General features: G+C 35.0%; 1 protein-coding gene across 1 annotated transcript in view; it reads left to right on the forward strand.

Moving 5' to 3' along the window:
- The window catches only part of LOC104466760 (activating signal cointegrator 1 complex subunit 3-like), a gene marked incomplete at both ends in the record, with an annotated part of 93,202 nt that overhangs the window by 48,414 nt on the left and 27,097 nt on the right, over positions 1 to 17,691 (forward strand). The window contains 6 exon segments of the mRNA XM_010080292.1: positions 1 to 113; positions 442 to 666; positions 8,979 to 9,098; positions 13,254 to 13,418; positions 14,274 to 14,360; positions 16,580 to 16,756. The exon segment at positions 1 to 113 is cut by the window's left edge and continues 10 nt beyond it. Of these exon segments, the coding sequence (XP_010078594.1) occupies positions 1 to 113; positions 442 to 666; positions 8,979 to 9,098; positions 13,254 to 13,418; positions 14,274 to 14,360; positions 16,580 to 16,756 (887 nt within the window).

The following is a 17,691-nucleotide window of genomic DNA, read 5'->3' on the forward strand; positions in this document are numbered from 1 at the left end:
AAGACAGAAGTCTGGTTGAGAACTTGTTTTCTAATGGACATATCAAAGTCCTAGTTTGTACAGCTACGCTCGCCTGGGGTGTCAATCTTCCTGCTCATGCTGTTGTTATTAAGGTTAGAGCTTCCATTACCCTGCACAGGGGTATCTGACTTTAAAGAAACCTGTAAAGAAGCATAGATAGCAAGATCTTTATTGTGGGTTTTGGGCCTGGAGGGGAAATGTCTGATTGACTTGAAATGTTATTTATATCTCATTAAACTGATTCTCTCCAGTGGGAGTCTAGTTTGTATAGTAAAGATTTAAATATATCAAAGATTATGAAAGGATTAGTTAAAGTACACTTCTGGAATCATGCTATATTTGCCTAATTTCAGTATTCAGCTCATCAGGATTATATTCATGTGTATTTATGTTAATTTTTATTAACTTTTCCTCAACCAGGGAACACAAATATATGCTGCAAAAAGAGGCTCCTTTGTTGACCTTGGAATTTTAGATGTCATGCAGATATTTGGTCGAGCTGGACGGCCTCAGTTTGACAAATTCGGAGAAGGCGTCATTATTACAACTCATGATAAACTCAGTCATTACCTGACTCTTCTTACTCAGCAGAATCCAATTGAAAGCCAGTTTCTTGAAAGCCTTGCAGACAACCTAAATGCAGAGGTAACCTTTGATTCATTTGGACGAGCTAGAAAACTTCAAAGCTTTAATATTATTTGAAACAAAAATGCAATATTGTCACACTTAAAATATCTGAAATGGAAATATTATTATTATTGGTAGTCTGTGCGGGTGTGTGTTTAAAAGGAGTGAAACTGTTACACATGTGAAACTGTTGGGGGCCTTTTACAAAAAGTAGTAGGAATTAGAAGTATTACAGAGGATGAAAATACCATTAAGATAAAACTGTAGAAACCTTTGTCTTGTGCTTTATTAGAATTTAGTAAGTGTTCTGAATAACTGCAAATTAAAATCCGCAATAAAAATTAAAGCATCTCTGTCTGTATATAAACTTTCTATACATGTTTGACTGCAATATAGGAAGAATAATATATTTGGCTTGAACTCTTCTCTTTGTTCTCTTTTATAGTGGTAATCAGAACTGGTTTATTATAAATATCAAGTTCCCAGTTTGCTTCAGTATAAATCTTAAAATGCATTTTCTTTGAAAATACTGTGATTATATTGAAAGTGCTGACCTGTCATATTAAAATATAATGATTCAAAAGCTATCCATTGTAATAACCAATTAGAAATAAGTATATACGCACAGAGACACTTGTACAAGGAAACCTCTGAAATTTAAACTTAAATGCTTAAGTGGAGAATACTGTTTTTCAAAGGCACTAGACATTTTTTCAGTAAAAGTAAAGGAGTTCAGCTAAACCGAAATGTCCAGTGACATCTTGAAACTGATTATCCCTTTGAAAGATGTGAAGTTTAGTCTATTAGGAATAGTCTTGGTTTTTTAAGATGCTTGTTCTGTTTTATCTATATAGTTCTTACATATTTCTATTTATTTTTTACCTTTTCATCACTTTAAAGTCTTTGCATTTTTCAGTCATAAATGATAGTTTTCAAAGGAAATTCTGGAAAGGAGCAGAAATTGATACGGTGACCTTTTAAAATGTTAAGATTCATTCCTTGCATCTCTACCAGATGGATATTCAGTTCTTTGAGATTGGATAGTAGCAGCTTACACATTAGGAGCAATAATTTAAATCCTAAAGTTGGTTGTGAAGGCCGGGATTACCTGTAGTTATTGTTCATCATGCAAATAAGTTAGGAGAGATAGATCTGGTCCTGGGATACAGTGTACAGTTGGGAAAAAAGAGTTGGATATTATTTCCTTCACAGTAAAGGGTTTATTTTACTACTTTTTTGATTTTAATATTAGAGATTTAGTCCTCCTATCTCACAGAAGGCATGCAGGTCAGTGAAGAATTACAAAGACAATAGAATAATAAGCACCTGTTGTGAACGGGGTCAGAGAAGATCCCTATGATTTGGTGTACTGTGAAAAACAAATGGCATAGATGTATGTTACTCGTTTTTTTCAGGCTTGTCTGTATTGCTCCAGGTTGTCTGGAAGGTGTGTGGATGTGCTGGTGTGCCCATATGAATTATACCAGGGTTCTCAAGTGTTCCTTCCACAGAGCTCCAGCAGAAGAGGCAGCTTTTGTGGGGAAAATGCTTTACTGACATACCCTAAAAAAATCTTGTTGGTTAGCTTAGCAAAACAAAGTTTCAAAGGAGGCACAACAGCTCTCTGTAACTAGCCCGCACTAGAAGTGAATAAGAAAAAAATCAAATTTTAGCCAATGCCAGGATAAGAATCAATCACCCTGCTTATAAGTAAGCTTGACTGAAATATAAGATCTGTAACAGTCTGTCTTTAGCAGTACTAGAGGTAAAAGAAGTCTAGTTTTTTTCTATGGTGAAGACACTGTAAGAAGTGATGGTATTTGTATGGAAGATGTGATTGCATATGAAGAAAAGAAGATTTGACTTGATGAACCAAGAGTTACAGTCCTATTTCCTTCCTCTCAGCTGAGAATACTTAGTTAGGAAAGTATGATATGTAAGCTATTATTTTGTGTGTAATATTCTGCAGAGAGGGAGAGGTTTTAATGGACAGCATGTTGTTCCTCTGATCTGAGCTGTAGTTCCAAAATGCACAAATTTCCCAGCAAGGCCAGAAAGCAGAGGTGATTGTTATATGCAAGCTTGTAGGAAGAGGGTTTGAGGGGGTTTTTTTGAGGAGACAAGGGAATTTGCATCCATTGAACTTTTTATACAGAGGAAAAATTTTCTTAGATTTTTAACTAAAAAGAGAAGGATTTGTTTGTCCAGGGAAGTATGTATTTCTGCTAAGTAGTTTCTTCTCAAATATGTACACATTACTGAAATTCTTTCCAGAAGTAGAGGAAATCTCAATAGAAATGTAGTGACTTTTAACAGTAATTGAGTTTCCAAGTAGTTCTCTGAAAAATATTGCTAGTAGACACAGCAAAAATAATTTGGTTACACTGAAGGTGTAAAATTAAGGAGTTAATCATTCTGCCCTGTTTAAGTAGTAGAAGTAAAGAAGCAAAAAATAATGGAATAGAACAATAATTCCGTTTTGTAGGAGGTAGTCATCTAAACTTGTCCAATCAAAGATATATAGGAAGTATGTGATGTAGAGCATAATAAAAACTACTTCTAAGTGCAGCACTTCTACTACAGGATTTAAGGTTTGGGTAATGCAGCACTTCTACCACAGGATTTGGGGTTTGGGGAAAAAATGCAGAAAACTAACTAGCTTAGAAAGAACTACTTCTTTTCAGATTTTATGTAGTGGTAGTGTTATCTGAAAATAACCATGTACTCATGGCTTTAAATTACTGAAGATTCTGTGGCTGCAGTACGGTTGCAGCAGTTGAAGATGCAGTCAGAATTTTGTTAATCACTGTGATAAATGGTTGTTAGTAGAAATAGTGATGGAAAAATGCCAAAAAGCAGTAGAGTAACAAGGGCAAGAAGCCACCATTTTTTTGTCATTTGATACGTGTGATGTTACTTATCCTTCTGTCATGACATGCAGGAAAAATTAGCACCTGCCAGATTACAGGAAATCAATACTATGAGCAGTTACAAGGAGCTATTGTGTTGAGCTTTTTGGGAAAGTAACTTGATTTCTTTATAGTTGGAGTCAGTCTAAACTTCTGTATCCGCTGATTTGATATAAGTTAATGTAATGGAATCCTCTGAGAAGGATACAGATGTTTTAGAAATTGTTATGTTTATTTAACGATGACTATTCCATGGGCTGCAGCATTCTGAAAAAAATAAATACATTTTAAAACATATGCCATCGTATTGATCAGTAAATAGTCTCAGGAAGCACACTCAGTTTTGGTCACTTTCTATAGACACTCTGGCAGTAACGATAGCACTATATGGAGACAAAATATGTATTTATTGACTGATTTGTTACAGAAATCTAGACAGTATGCTGATGACCACTGTCATCTTTGCCATAACAGAGCCTGTTAGCACCAGGAAATCTGCACTGATAAATAATAAAATGATGTAATTTAGGAGCAGAATCTGCTTTTATTACAAGTCATTCAGGAAGTACAAATGCTTATGCAGTAGTTGTAAAGAAAAACCAATCAAAGCCCAGAAGCGCTGCTGAATTGTTTAAATTCTTAATTTATTATAGATCAGTAACTGAAAGAAGAACTAGTACAATGAAGGCAGCAGTTGGAAATATGGGAGGACTCCTTGTTTCCGCAAGAATATAAAGTTGCTTTTTATCTAGACCAGGTCTCTTGGCAGAAATAGGTAGGTGGTAAGAGTGAGGCAATGATTCAGATATTTGCGGTAATATGATATGTAGTTCTAGCCACACGATCACTACATGGAATACAGAGCCTTGAATTTTGTACATAGGCTGATGTGGTGCAGGAGAGAAAATTCGAGCAATGATACAGAAAAGTTAGGATGTTTATAATTCCCATTTCAAAATTAATTTTCTAGAAGCAGAAAATTTCCAGAGAGGATGGGCAAAGGGATAGAAAATCTTCTATAACAGGAGAACACACTAGTTTACTTGCACGCTTCAGGTGAGAACAAAGACATGTGGGAGATCATATGAGAGAGTTTTATGGAGTAATGAGTGACATCTCAAAAGCTTGCATCTTTCCTGGGACAAGAACCAGGAAATACTGGCTGAGATTAGTGTCAGATTCAGAAAACACAAAAGGATGCTGGCTAGGTGGTTAGGCTGTGGAACAATTTGCTGCAGGGAGTTATATCTAAAAGGTAAAGTGGTTCAAAAACTGTGCAAAAATTAAATAAAAGTTCATTGAAATATATCAAATGCAAAGGCAATACCTTTAACTAAAGACCTTGAGATGTAGTAGTTTAAGAATTAGGGAGAAACTTATGTGGTGCTTTCTTCTCATTGCCACCTTCTGCCCTTCAGCATTTACTGTTATCTAATCTCACAGTGTTGGCCTCCATGTCCCAGTGCATTTGTTCTTAGGAAAGCTAGAAAGTGCAAAAAGCACAACTTAATTGAGTTGACACCAAAATTAAGACTTTGAACATGTATATCAGCACCTCAATTCACTGAGAATTCTGTCCTGCAGATTTGTTTTAAGTTTTGGGTTGGTTTGGGGGTTTTTCTCTTCTGAAAAAGAGCAGAAGAGTAAATGGTCAGTGGCATGGAGATGTCCTTTTCCTTTTCTGATGAAGTTGTGCCACTGGGCATAATGGAATATAAAAAGGAATAAAAGAAACAGCTGGTTAGGGTGCTTAGTCGAGAGGAGTGAGTCCTGGGTCAGTTGACCAGCTGGCAAACAGAATGCCTACGGCTGTATTTTCTGGAAATACAGGAAGAAAGAGAAGGTCCAGGGGATGTGGTTTAATTAGACCATAAACTTTAACTTATCTGGGAACTATCATCAATAGCTCATACAATGCAGGTCACCATTCCTTCCCTAATTGTTTCCACCTGATAAAGCCCTCCCCTGGCTTCCACAGCTGGATCCCAGCTTGTAGCTGGGACGACTCCTTTCCCCAGGGAGTTTAGAAACTGAGGATTTGCAGTGCTGGACAGCAGGTGTATACCTTCCCCAAGGGGTGTGCCTTGCCTTGCATTTACTTATGATTTTGTTGTGAAGTCAGGAACGTAAAAGGTGGTGACTTGTTTAGTTAGGACAAAATTCTTAATCTATTTTTGCCTTGAAAGAATGGGTAACTATTGTGGTTCTCAGAAGAAACACAGAATTCCTTTAAAGCCCTTCTGAAAAAATCACTCAGGAGCTGGGTGACTGAAGGGCTAATTTGGGCATTGGGCAAAGTGCAGGTGGAACTGAAGTTTTCTCCCTGGGTGTCCAGGGCCCTGGGGCCTGACCTGACCTGCATGAAACCAGCAACCTCATCCATTCTCCTCTCACCTTCTGCTGTGCATACATGGTAGACAAGTTATTCAGAGTTAACAGATAGTGACAACGCCGAAGTAGTTCAGTTGTGCTTATAAATTAGTTCTTCAGTCATGTGTGACTGGAGGAGATTCTGCTACACTTGGGACAATTCTAGTAGCATTAAGAAATTATTTCAAAATCCATACAGGAATAAGACCATAATCACTCCAGATGCTGAAGTGGTAATTCAAAATACACTGGTTTCCAAAGCAAACAGAAAAATCCTTTTTAGGTTGTTAGAAAGATTCCTTGTTCTCTTGCCTTAGCAATAAATATTTGATTCATGTATAGAAATTTTCATCCATGTAATCTGTCTTAATTGTACAAATATAATAGTAACTAAACCTTCTTACGTAAAAAATACAGCATATTATGTTATATATCAGTAATATTTTTATGCCCTTTTCTAATTTGTGTAGAAATATCAGAGAGAAAAACTTAGTTTTTCAAAAACTACTCCCAAAAAGCCATGCTACTTATACCTGTTTGCACTTTTTGAAAATCAAAACCAGCTCCTCTGAAATGCTGTTTAACTTGATAAAATCTGTGGGGTAGCATTTAAAATAAAAGTACTTAATGAAAATGCAGACTACTAAGCACATCACCTGGTGATGGTGACATCAGCCATCGAAGAATTAGTTGAAAATTTGTCATGCTGGTGATTTTTTTCATTTCAAATGTCACAATCAGTTGGATTAATATAGTACTCAAATTTTCATTTTGTGAATGCAACACAATTATTTGTAGTTGAACAGTTTTTAAAAAGTGCTTCGTGACGACTAGTGCAATCAAACAATACAATCTCAACATAGTAAATATTTCTACTCATTGTTTATTCCATCTATATTAAACACCTAATACACAGTTGAGGAAATGCTGGAAAAATTAGAACTTTTTTCTTTTATTTTTATAAAGTATCACCTTGTCTGTTTATTGATTTTATGATTGCTACATATCCTAGGTCTTAACAGAGGTCCTCTCCTAACTTTATAAATAATTTATTTCATAATTACTCTTAAGTGTTTGTATTAATAAGATAACTTCCATTATTCATACTGTTTTAACAATGATATCTTTTCAAACAATCCATAAGAACTTTACTTGAACAGTAGATGGCAGCAAATATTTAGAAGTTGCCTCTTTTTTTTTCTTTTTTTTTTTTTTGTCTCTACGTATAATTCAGTGAATATTCATTAAAGTTGGGGGAGGAAGGAGAGCACTGTATTAGATTTCAGTACCATATCTGAAGCCCAACTGTATTTCGTGATCACTTTTTTCCCTCAGTTTTACTTTTAACTTATGAAAATAAGCCATTTGTAAGTAATAAAATCAGATATTTGAACAAATGAGGCAAAAAAAAAAAAGTTTGCTTTTTTTTTCTTTTCTTGTAATTGTCAGACTTTATCCTCGGCAATGAAAATTTTCCATTTTCATGACTGTGACAGTGGTTGGTTGGGGGAAAATGTTACTATTGGACTGTGTTGTTACACAATTTCGAGTTGTGTATTGAAAGATACTCGAATCGTGGAAAGAAACCAAATGCTGAAATAACCTGGGTAGCAGATTGAGTAATAATGACCTGTGGGCTGTATTAGAGGTTTTTGCTGTAGTAGACTATGAAGAACTGAATGCTTTTGTAGCTACTTCAGTGCATTATAGAGCTATATACTTTGAACAACAACACAGTGGGGCGGCCCCTGACCTCCTTATGCTGTTGAAGAACAAAATATCACTTGAAAAATGTGTGAGACAAAGCTTGGGGTTACTCTGTCCTAATAGTTATTGATATCAACAGGGTTTTGCCAGATTTAAGTTGTTTTAGCTCAGGGCAGATTTCACTTGCATTATTATTTTTTTACTAGATATTTATGTTATTTCAGAAATAATATCTATATGATTATTAAGGTCTAGATGCTTAGATCTGAACATGGATATGAAATCACTTACAGTTGTATGGGGTTTTTTTAATTTTTACCAAGTCATGTGGAACGTTTATATGAAATCCAAACACCAATAAAACAAAAATAACTCAAAAATGTATTAATGGATCACAAAAATTCGGTAAGATGGATTTTTGCATGTTTTAAAGAAGCAGCAACAACCAAAAAATATTTGTTCACAGGACATGCGCGAAATATTAAATTCTCCTGGTAAAATCAGGTTAACTAGAATAAGCAGTAAAATCCTTCTCATGAATGTAACCAGTACAAAATAGAGCTAAAGTTATTGAGAAAAAGAGTGTGTGTGGTAAATAATTTGGTGATGAAACTATTGAATTAGCAAAGAGTCACCTAGCAAAAACCTGTTTTGGTGTATCTGATTTGGCCTTGAAAAATAAGTAAATATGTGTGTGTGTATATAAATATATATATATGTATGTGCATATTACCTGTTCAATTTTGTTATGTTTTGATATAACAAAACTGTAGCAGGTACCTGGATGTTTGACTTGCAAGGTACGCAAGGAGAAAACTGTCTGTAAAAACTGTGTATAAACAGTTATGAGGGCATGCTGAAGAAAACCCTAAAGATTGCCGACATCATTTGGTTTAGGACTTGAGCCAGAAAGTGCTTTTACTTTGGTATGAAAAATTAATCTTTTAAATGTAGGGGTTTTTTTCAAAGATGTGTTTCTTTACATTACCCTGAGCAAATTCACTAAAGAATTCTGTTGTTTTGTTTGTCCTTTTTTACAACAAACTTGCTCAGTATCATCTTTTAATTGTAAAAATCGTAAGTGGTGTAGGAAGGATCATCTGGGTCACTGTATCTACAATATTATGTCACAGAACATATCATGTTATTAGATGTTCATAAGATGAAGATGTGTAAATGGTTCGAGTTATTGTCCTATGATTATTTTAAAATAATTTAAGTTGGAAACATACAGACACTTTCTTTAATTGAGTGCTAATACTCTGAATTCTGCATGTTTTCAGCCAAACACTTACGTTCAGTTGTAACATATACATTTAATTTTGTTTCTTTTCCTATTTCCAGATTGCTCTTGGAACAGTAACTAATGTGGAAGAAGCAGTAAAGTGGATAAGTTACACTTACCTTTATGTACGGATGAGAGCAAATCCATTAGTATATGGCATCAGTCACAAAGCTTATCAGGTATAAAATGCATTTTTAAAAAGTCTGTAACCTGTTCAGGGTCTCTAATCCTTCCCTGATGTTAGGATAAATATTTGCTATTTCTACTTACCTGACATCAGCAATTCTTTTTAAGTGCTGAGAAAAAGGAAGATATTTTCTGTAGCGGAGTATTTTTAACACTAAATTAAGAGGCCCCTTCTGTTCACATAAAAATACATTTTAACTGGCTAAGATATGTTCCAAAGGACAACATTCATTCTTATCAGACAGTTACTGTAACTTAGCCTGTTGTCAGTATTTCAGTATTATAGGCTAGATATAAATGATAAAATAAAGCATTATTGAGGTGCTTGCTTTCTGCCCTGCCCCCATTAGCTCTGGTTTAACATGTTTTATGCCATGAAGTCTTATAAATTATAAAATGATATTTTTAATTGGGGTTTTTTTTCTTTCTTGTGATTTAGTAGTTATAGGATTTTTTAGTCACTTATTTTATTTTTTTTTAATTTAGAAGTGTTCCATGAAGTGATGTAAATCAGAATTAGAGTTACATAAGTTTTTTCCAAGGTTTTTTTTTGTTATCTGTAATTTTTAGGAAGTTTAATAGTTTACAGATTTTCTAAATGTTATTACTTTTTTCAATACAGTTGTTATAAGCTTTTAATGTTAACATGGTGTGGACACAGGTAATTGAGCCTAAAGCAGGTGAAACTCTCGCAAGTATATGGTAACTGTAGTTTATTTCATATATCCTGAATCTGTTTGGTGAGTTCATAATTTGTCATGATATTGTGAGCAGCAGCAGTTGTTTCGGTCATTGTAACATGTGGAGATATATGTCAGGAGATTTTTTTTTTTTTTATATAGCTTTTGTGTCTGGCTGTGGAAGCTGCAGTGGAAGTAGGTAGGCTATTGTTTAAGCAAGCTTCTGCAGACACCTTTAGGCCTCTGGTCATCTCAAATCTGTTTTCCATAAAAAGACTTGCAGTATATTACCATATGTTAATATAACACTCTATAAGACAAATCACGAAGTAATAGATAAATGAAAAGCAAAAATTTCTTTGCTGGTGAGGAGAATGCTATCCCATTTCTATAAATTCTTTTTAGTAAGGTATTTTTAACCAGTGTTATTAACAAATTTTAGATTAAAAGAAATGGAGCTGTGATCGTAATAACTGGTGAAGAAAGTAATAAAACTCTAGCAGAAATATTTTTTATAAGTTTAAAAAATAATGAACAAGAGTTGCTTTCCCTCCCCCTGCTTTTGTGTTTTTATTCAGCTACTGAGAAAGTGTAGATTGTCAGCACTTGTCTTTTCCTGCCACTAACCTCCTTTCTAGCCCTTCTGATTTGATGCGCTAATAATAGACATTCCTGTTTTTGTGTTAAGGCAGTAACAAATTATATCAATTTGAAGTGTTATCCATTCATGTAGGAGCAAACTCAATGCCAATCCTCTTATTTTCTAGATAAACCAGTTTTAAACTTCAAAGCTAATTTGTTATAGACAGTATACAAATGGTATAGTGCCAGCAGCGGGCATAACCACAGATTTGCTCACTTAGGCCTTTCTGTTCCTTCTGTTCTGGTTATAGGTATCCAATTTCTATAACTGGTATCTTATTGATTTTTAGTAATGTTGCAGTATGCCAATTTCTATCTTTATTTTGGCTGACAGCCAATGTTACTCATTCACAATCTCTGTATCTGCATAACCATCATGAGTCACACTCTTCTCAGCTGTTTGGTGGGGCTGAGAAGATGCAAACTCGTTCTCCTTTCCCTTTCCACAGGTGCTTACCACATCCAGTAATTACTTTAGGGCACAAAAGGTCCAGTCTGTCCACACAAAAGGGGTGTGTTGTACTGCACAGGGAGACCAGGACAAGCATGCACCTCCCATGCACCAACACATTCTGCATCCCGCATGTCGCCTCTGGGATATTGCTGGTCACCACCCAGCCCGTTTCTGGGCTGTGCCCAGGACTAGGGTACTCCAGGCCCGCAGCTTTGATTTGTGACTTTTCAAGTTGTTTGCCAGAAGTGCCAGTAATACCTTTTACTGAGTTGAGAAAACAGCCAAAATTTATGAGCAGCAAGAAAAAAGAAAGAGTGGAAAGAGAAAGTGGAGCAAATTTAAGTGTCATATTGGTGAAGCCCGTGGTATGAATTACAGGGCATGAATTTTAGGGTTCCAAAGAAAAGATGGCTCGGTTTTTTTAAGGTAACCCCTTTATCTGTTTTGTTTTGGTTCCACCCTTTGATGTTTCCACAGTTAAGCAAAGCTTTTAATCCCCATAAATTGAATGTTTATGTTTAGAGTATCTGTAGAAGTTAGAGGAGCTTGTCCTCAACATTTCTCCCAGTTAGCTAGAGAAAACAATGGGATGTACTTTATCATGCATTCTTTAATTTCCCCTATGAGTACTCCAGACCTGCTCAGTTTCTTGCTGTGGACATGACAAGGCTCATTTTTAAGAGTATGACTTAAAACTTTTCTAGGCTGGATCTTTTACTCTGTGGGATTTCTAATTAGGCAAGTTCAACAAGAAGGGTGCTAACCGTGGATTCTCTAGACTGGAATATTGTTTCACAGCCTTTTCAAATTGGTGACCTTTCCTTTAAAGTTAAAACCTTTGTATTTGTAAAAAAATAATCTACTGTTACAGCTTTGGCTTTTTTATATGTAAGGCAAAAAAGATTAGCAGGTAATGTGGACTGCCAAAAGAGTAGGGAAGTGTTTTGGTTTTTTAATTTTCTCCCCCTCTTCAGTTTTTAGAAATGTTAAACATCTGGCATCCTGATCGCTTTTTTTTTTTTTTGACCACCTCTCCTCTGAAATCTGACCTCTATGCATGACTTACTATTGAGAAAAGCACTCTAGAGCTTTGTCATCTTAGCTTTTGACTTGAAACTAAGGCAAGCCATAACTAAGGAGAAACAGCTTCAGAGTAACTGGCAAAGACAGGGAATATTAGGAACTAGTCTTGCAGCTGCTTTGTGGAGATGGCTGTGTTCGTCTGCAGCTTCACTGAACACGAGATGAAGCACTGCGGCACAAAGATGAATCCGAATGCTGGCCTAGGGAAAAATACAGGAAGCCAAGGCATGGCAATTCTTAAGGCCTGTTCGTTTTTGTGGTCTTGGTTGTATATCTCTGGTGCAGATTTACCAAGAGGGCTGGTATGACTTACTCTGTAGGAAATCTGAACTACACAAGCCCTGAAATAAGAATGCTGCCTGTGGAGTAGAACAGAGTTTCAGTCTTTTCAAATTTGGTGACTAGTCATTGCTTGTGTAATTAGAGCCATATCTCAGGGGCACATATACCAGAGGGTTAACTAGTACTATGAGTCGCTTTTCACCCATCCCTGGCAGTCTGGGTACCCCAGGTGCGTGATGTGGAAACACACAATTATGCAGCAGTGCCACTCAGATGGCAGTTTTGCCCTGCCTTGTGTGTACTAATGAAATAATGTACGTTATGACTTGGACAAAATGTCCAAGTTCCTGAACTTTGATGTGAGTAGAAGTGGTGTGGGGCACAGCAAGGTCCTTGCGTGCTTTTAACGTGAATGTTTATATGGTACATCTATAACTCAGTAATTAGAATATCCCAGCTGACATACCCAAAGCTTTTGGGGATGTTAGAGTTTTTTTTGCTAGTAAACTTCATCCATCCAATTTGAAGCTTATTCTGTTTGGGATACAATTAAAGCCATCTTCATGTCAGATACCCAGGCAACATGTCTCTTCAGGCGTTTTCATAAATAGGAGACACTGTAAGATGGCATGTTTTTGTGAAGTAGTATAGTAATGATAATTTCATGAAGAGTAATCATTAAAACTTCTTTCAAGAGCTTCAGTGTAAATTTATTTCACTATTGTTCTATTTTTTTCATAAGTAATATTAGTCTATATTGTATTGATAGTCTTGAAGCATTGTAAAAGAAGTATTATTCAGATTAAATTTTGTCCTGTACAGACAGTTTTTGGTCAATAATGTCAATGTAACCGTTACTAGTGAGATCTCAGGAAAATCTTGGCTTAGTAACTGTAACTTCTTTTTATTTGATTTCTGGCTTTTTGTGACTGGCTTATCTCAGTAAAATTATTTATTTAACACTTTTTTTTTCTTCTATACAAATAAATGTGTGTGCTCATGGGTAGATGGATCCAGGTCTAGAAAAGCACAGAGAACAATTGGTAATTGAAGTCGGCAGAAAACTGGACAAAGCCCGCATGATTCGCTTTGAAGAACGAACTGGCTTTTTTTCTTCAACAGATTTAGGCAGAACTGCCAGCCACTACTATATTAAATACAATACTATAGAGGTAAAATATGATTTTTCTATTTCTGGGGTTTTTTCCTTCTTTTTGAACCTATACCTAAAATAGTTGTAAGATATTGAAGAATATGTAGCTGACTTGGTCAATATATTTTTAAATCATATTTACCGAAATGCGGAGAGAGGAAATAGGGAGGAAAAAGAAACTTAAGTATAAAGCAATACTGAAAAATTAGACTTGGTGTGAAGTGAGATTTGAAATTTCTATAGTCTCTGCCTTCTTTTAGGTGGATTATAAGAAACATATTATTATCAACAGTGCATGTAACCATTGGTACGATAGCATATATAATTACACTCTGATAACAGAAAAGTTTTTCTGCATGAAAATTCTATCAGATTGCCAACCTTAAACAACTGTTGGCACTGTAATCAGATTGTGTTGTAAACATGTAAGGAATATGCATATGTACAAAACTTCGTAGTATTGGAAGCTTGATTTGATGTACACATTCATCTTAAAACCTTTCTTTTGTAGGAAATAAGTCTCTTGAATAAAAGCTGAAGACTCAGCGCTAATAATCTTAACTGTTCACTGTCACTATGTATAATTAGTCTCACAGATCTAGTCACTCAAGTATGTCCAAGATGTTTTTTGAAATGGCCGTAGATTGCATCTCTCTCAATTTTGGGGTGCCCAGGTTTCAAGGGACTGTTTTTGTGAAAGTGCTGAGAAGTCGTTCTGGAAATTGTTCCTGTTTCTATAGCATCACTGGTCTTCCAATAACTAACTTACATTTTAACCTTATATGCCTTTTTAAATCTTGGTTAGTTTTTCTTTCTTTTGTGCTATATGTATACTTTTTTTCAGTGTTCAATCAATTTGTTTTATTTTTAATAGACTTTCAATGAATTGTTTGATGCTCATAAAACAGAAGGTGATATTCTTGCTATTGTATCAAAAGCTGAAGAATTCGAACAGATAAAGGTAAAGTTGTGTCTTTCCTTACAAAGAACAGATCTTAGAACTAGACACTTCTGTAGTACTCACTCCATAAATAGTGTCTACAGAGCCAAGTTTTGTTAAATAGTAAGCACCATTATAAAATGTTTTCAAAGTAGGCATAATTGCCAAGAACTATATATGCTCTCACTCAAATTTATTTGTAATTCAGCTGGAACTGCACATTTAATAACTAGTTATGGATCTTTGAGAATTCCTTTTAAATGCTTTTAAGAACTTTTCAGCTCCTCAATTATTAACAGATGAAGATAAATGTCCATTGGAACGGTGCACCCAAGGATGAGATAGTTTTTCTGTTTGAAGTTTAAACCATTATTAGATGTCTCCCTGATCCATTTACTTTATCAGAAATGAGGCAAGAGTCACTGAAATTAACTCTATGATATACTGCATGCAGGGAACAATATTAGATAAGCAGAATGATAATTATTTTCAAATTTGAAATCTAGAAAGTTGTTGTAACAGATTTTGTTGTGCGGGCTAGATTACTATCATACTCTGTTCATTTCCAACCTCCTTTTTTTGCTTCCCGTGTGGATAGGACACAAGACAATACAAGACATTACAAGCTGGCACGAGCTTGTTTGCCCATGCTTCCATCTCATAGAGGTGCAAGCCAGACTCCACAGGGTTTATTAGCTCATTGCCATTTTACCACAATTATACAATTTTCATATCAGAGTTGGCTCTCATTCACCTGGCAGTGTGAATCCCTCACCATCTACATGTTTACATATTTGCACACATTGTCTGAGTATTACCATCTCTTTATCTAATGGAGAAACTGTATTTTGCTGTAATCTCTACTATTATAGAAGATAATAGGCAGTGATGTGTCAAAGTGATAGATGCAACATTTTCCAAGCAAGAAGAGTTTTTTTATGATAGTGATATTTCTTTGCTAGGTTTAAATTTAGTGTAATTTAATATTTAAAAGGAAAGCATATGGAAAATATGATGTGATATGTTACTATATTTGTAATAAAGTTAGTAAAGATGCTTCTTGAATAGAGTATAGTCTTTCCAGTTTGCTTTCTCAGATTTGTATGGTGTGGCATCAGTGCAACATGATTTACAGCGTTTTGTGTTTTGTTTGCTGTGCAGCTCTAAATATTAAAACTAGTAGCTGGTTTTCACAAGAATAACTTGGGATTTACCCCTCTGTGTGATACAAATTGTGTCTTCATTAGTATGAATCATGTTTCCATAATGCCTTTAAAAATTCAGTATTTCAAGCTAGGTAAGGCACCAGTAGCTGAAATACAGATCAGGATTTGACTTGTACTGTGCTCTGCAAGAGCAAAAAAAGTTATCAAAAATGCTGTTGTAAGCAGAGCATAATAGTCCCCCGACACTGGAGTCACCTGTGATGGTTGTGTCCTTCAACTTTTTCTTTCCTGTAGGACTAGTGGCTAGATAGTTGGGGATTTTAACCCAATTGTCTTAGGGTCTTTTGTATGTCAGGTAGTGAGGTCCAAATGAAAATTACATTCAGATGGTTCCCTGCAGGGACCAAACATTTACCCTCTTTAAATAAGTTTTACACTAACAGACTGTCAGTAAATCAAAGAATATGTAGATTTATGCTGGTTTTGCCATGTAAGGGTCATCAGTTAGAATGTGAAATGTTATGCATTATTCAAACCATAGATATGAATATTTCTTTACTCATATTAAGATATAATCTTATTAACAGTGAAAATTTTAATATCATGAATCACAGTACTTCACAGTTTTGAGTTAAAAATGTATTATGCCACATGCAATCTATGTAACTATAATGAGTACATTTAATGTTAATTCAAGATTGTCCTAATCCAGATGGACAGAGGTTTTACTCTGGTCAAATAAAAAATGAAATCTCATCAGATGAAGGATGCTAGGGTCAGAAGATTCAATTTTTGTGGCATATCAAATTTTTGTATGTCAATGGCAACCTTAATAGATGGTGATGAATAATAAAATGTAATTGTGTCACTATTAAGATAGTTTCAATTATTATCTATTAGCTACATTGTGGAAGATGTGGGTTTGCTGCTTTTTTCTTCTTTTTTTTTTTTTTCCTTAAAAGTGGAGGCTCCATTTAAAAATAATGTAACCATGTTATAAGGAAAATTTGATTTCAGTGTAAAAATTTTTATCAAATTGCTTCAGCCTCTTCATAATGTATAATTGTGTTTTAGGTAAGAGAAGAAGAAATAGAAGAGCTGGATACCTTACTGAATGATTTCTGTGAACTTCCTGCTCCAGGAGGTGTGGAAAACAATTATGGAAAAATAAATATCCTCCTTCAGACATATATTAGCAGAGGGGAGATGGACAGCTTCTCCCTTATTTCAGATTCTGCATATGTTGCACAGGTAAAAATGTATTTTTTACATATCTGTTGCTGCCTTCTGCTGTTTTCATTCTCCCAAATGTTTACAATTATGTAAGTAGGCCTTGATCTGCAAAGTTTTTTGCACATTTCCATGCAATTTATTTGAAAATCAGAGCCTTATGTGTGTGCACACTTGTGGTATAATATTTAAGTAGAAGAGAGTTGAAAAAGCCTACTTTGGGAGACTATTGCATTTTTTTGTTAATTATGAATGTCCTTTTTGTTCATATTACCCCTGTAGTGTTATTCTATTTAGTAGTTCTAACTGTGGTTGGGCAGAAGTGTTATTCTTAACTTACTGGTTTTTATTCTAAATCTGGAAAACTGTTGCAATCTATTTTTATGTTTGGTCTACTTCTATACTGTGTTCCACAAAACGTAATTTGTGTTTTAGTCACATACTTTACACAAGAAAGATGTGGTATTGCAATTTTATTGCTAGATCTGTCGTGTAAATTTACCTATCAGTCTATGTATTGTTTGTTGGCTTCATTTGTCACCTGAATGGTTGATAATTATACAGCACGTTTAGGTGTTACGCAGAATAATAAGAAAACTGCAAGTCTGTGACACAGAACTGCTTGCTTATACAACTGGTGCCCATCTTAGAAAGAAAGAGTTGTTGCTTGAAAGTTCAGAATTCTGGATCCCAAAGGACTCAAAATGACAAAATGCTTATAGACAATCCCAGATGTGCAACAGAAATGAATGTATAAAAAATATTAGAAAGTTTTACCTTTTAACTCATCCTATGTCTCTCTCTCTCTTTTTCTTTTCTTTAACAGTCAGCAACATGTTGCATTGAATCATTTTTGTCTCATCCTTACAAAACCATTTTGGAAAGAATTGATTGTAAAATTGCTTTTAGTTGGTGATAAGGATGAGAGTTACATATTCAAAAGTATACATGTTCTT

This window comes from Pterocles gutturalis, unplaced genomic scaffold (genome assembly GCF_000699245.1).
Source record: "Pterocles gutturalis isolate BGI_N339 unplaced genomic scaffold, ASM69924v1 scaffold9164, whole genome shotgun sequence".
NCBI classification, from domain to species: Eukaryota; Metazoa; Chordata; class Aves; order Pterocliformes; family Pteroclidae; genus Pterocles; species Pterocles gutturalis.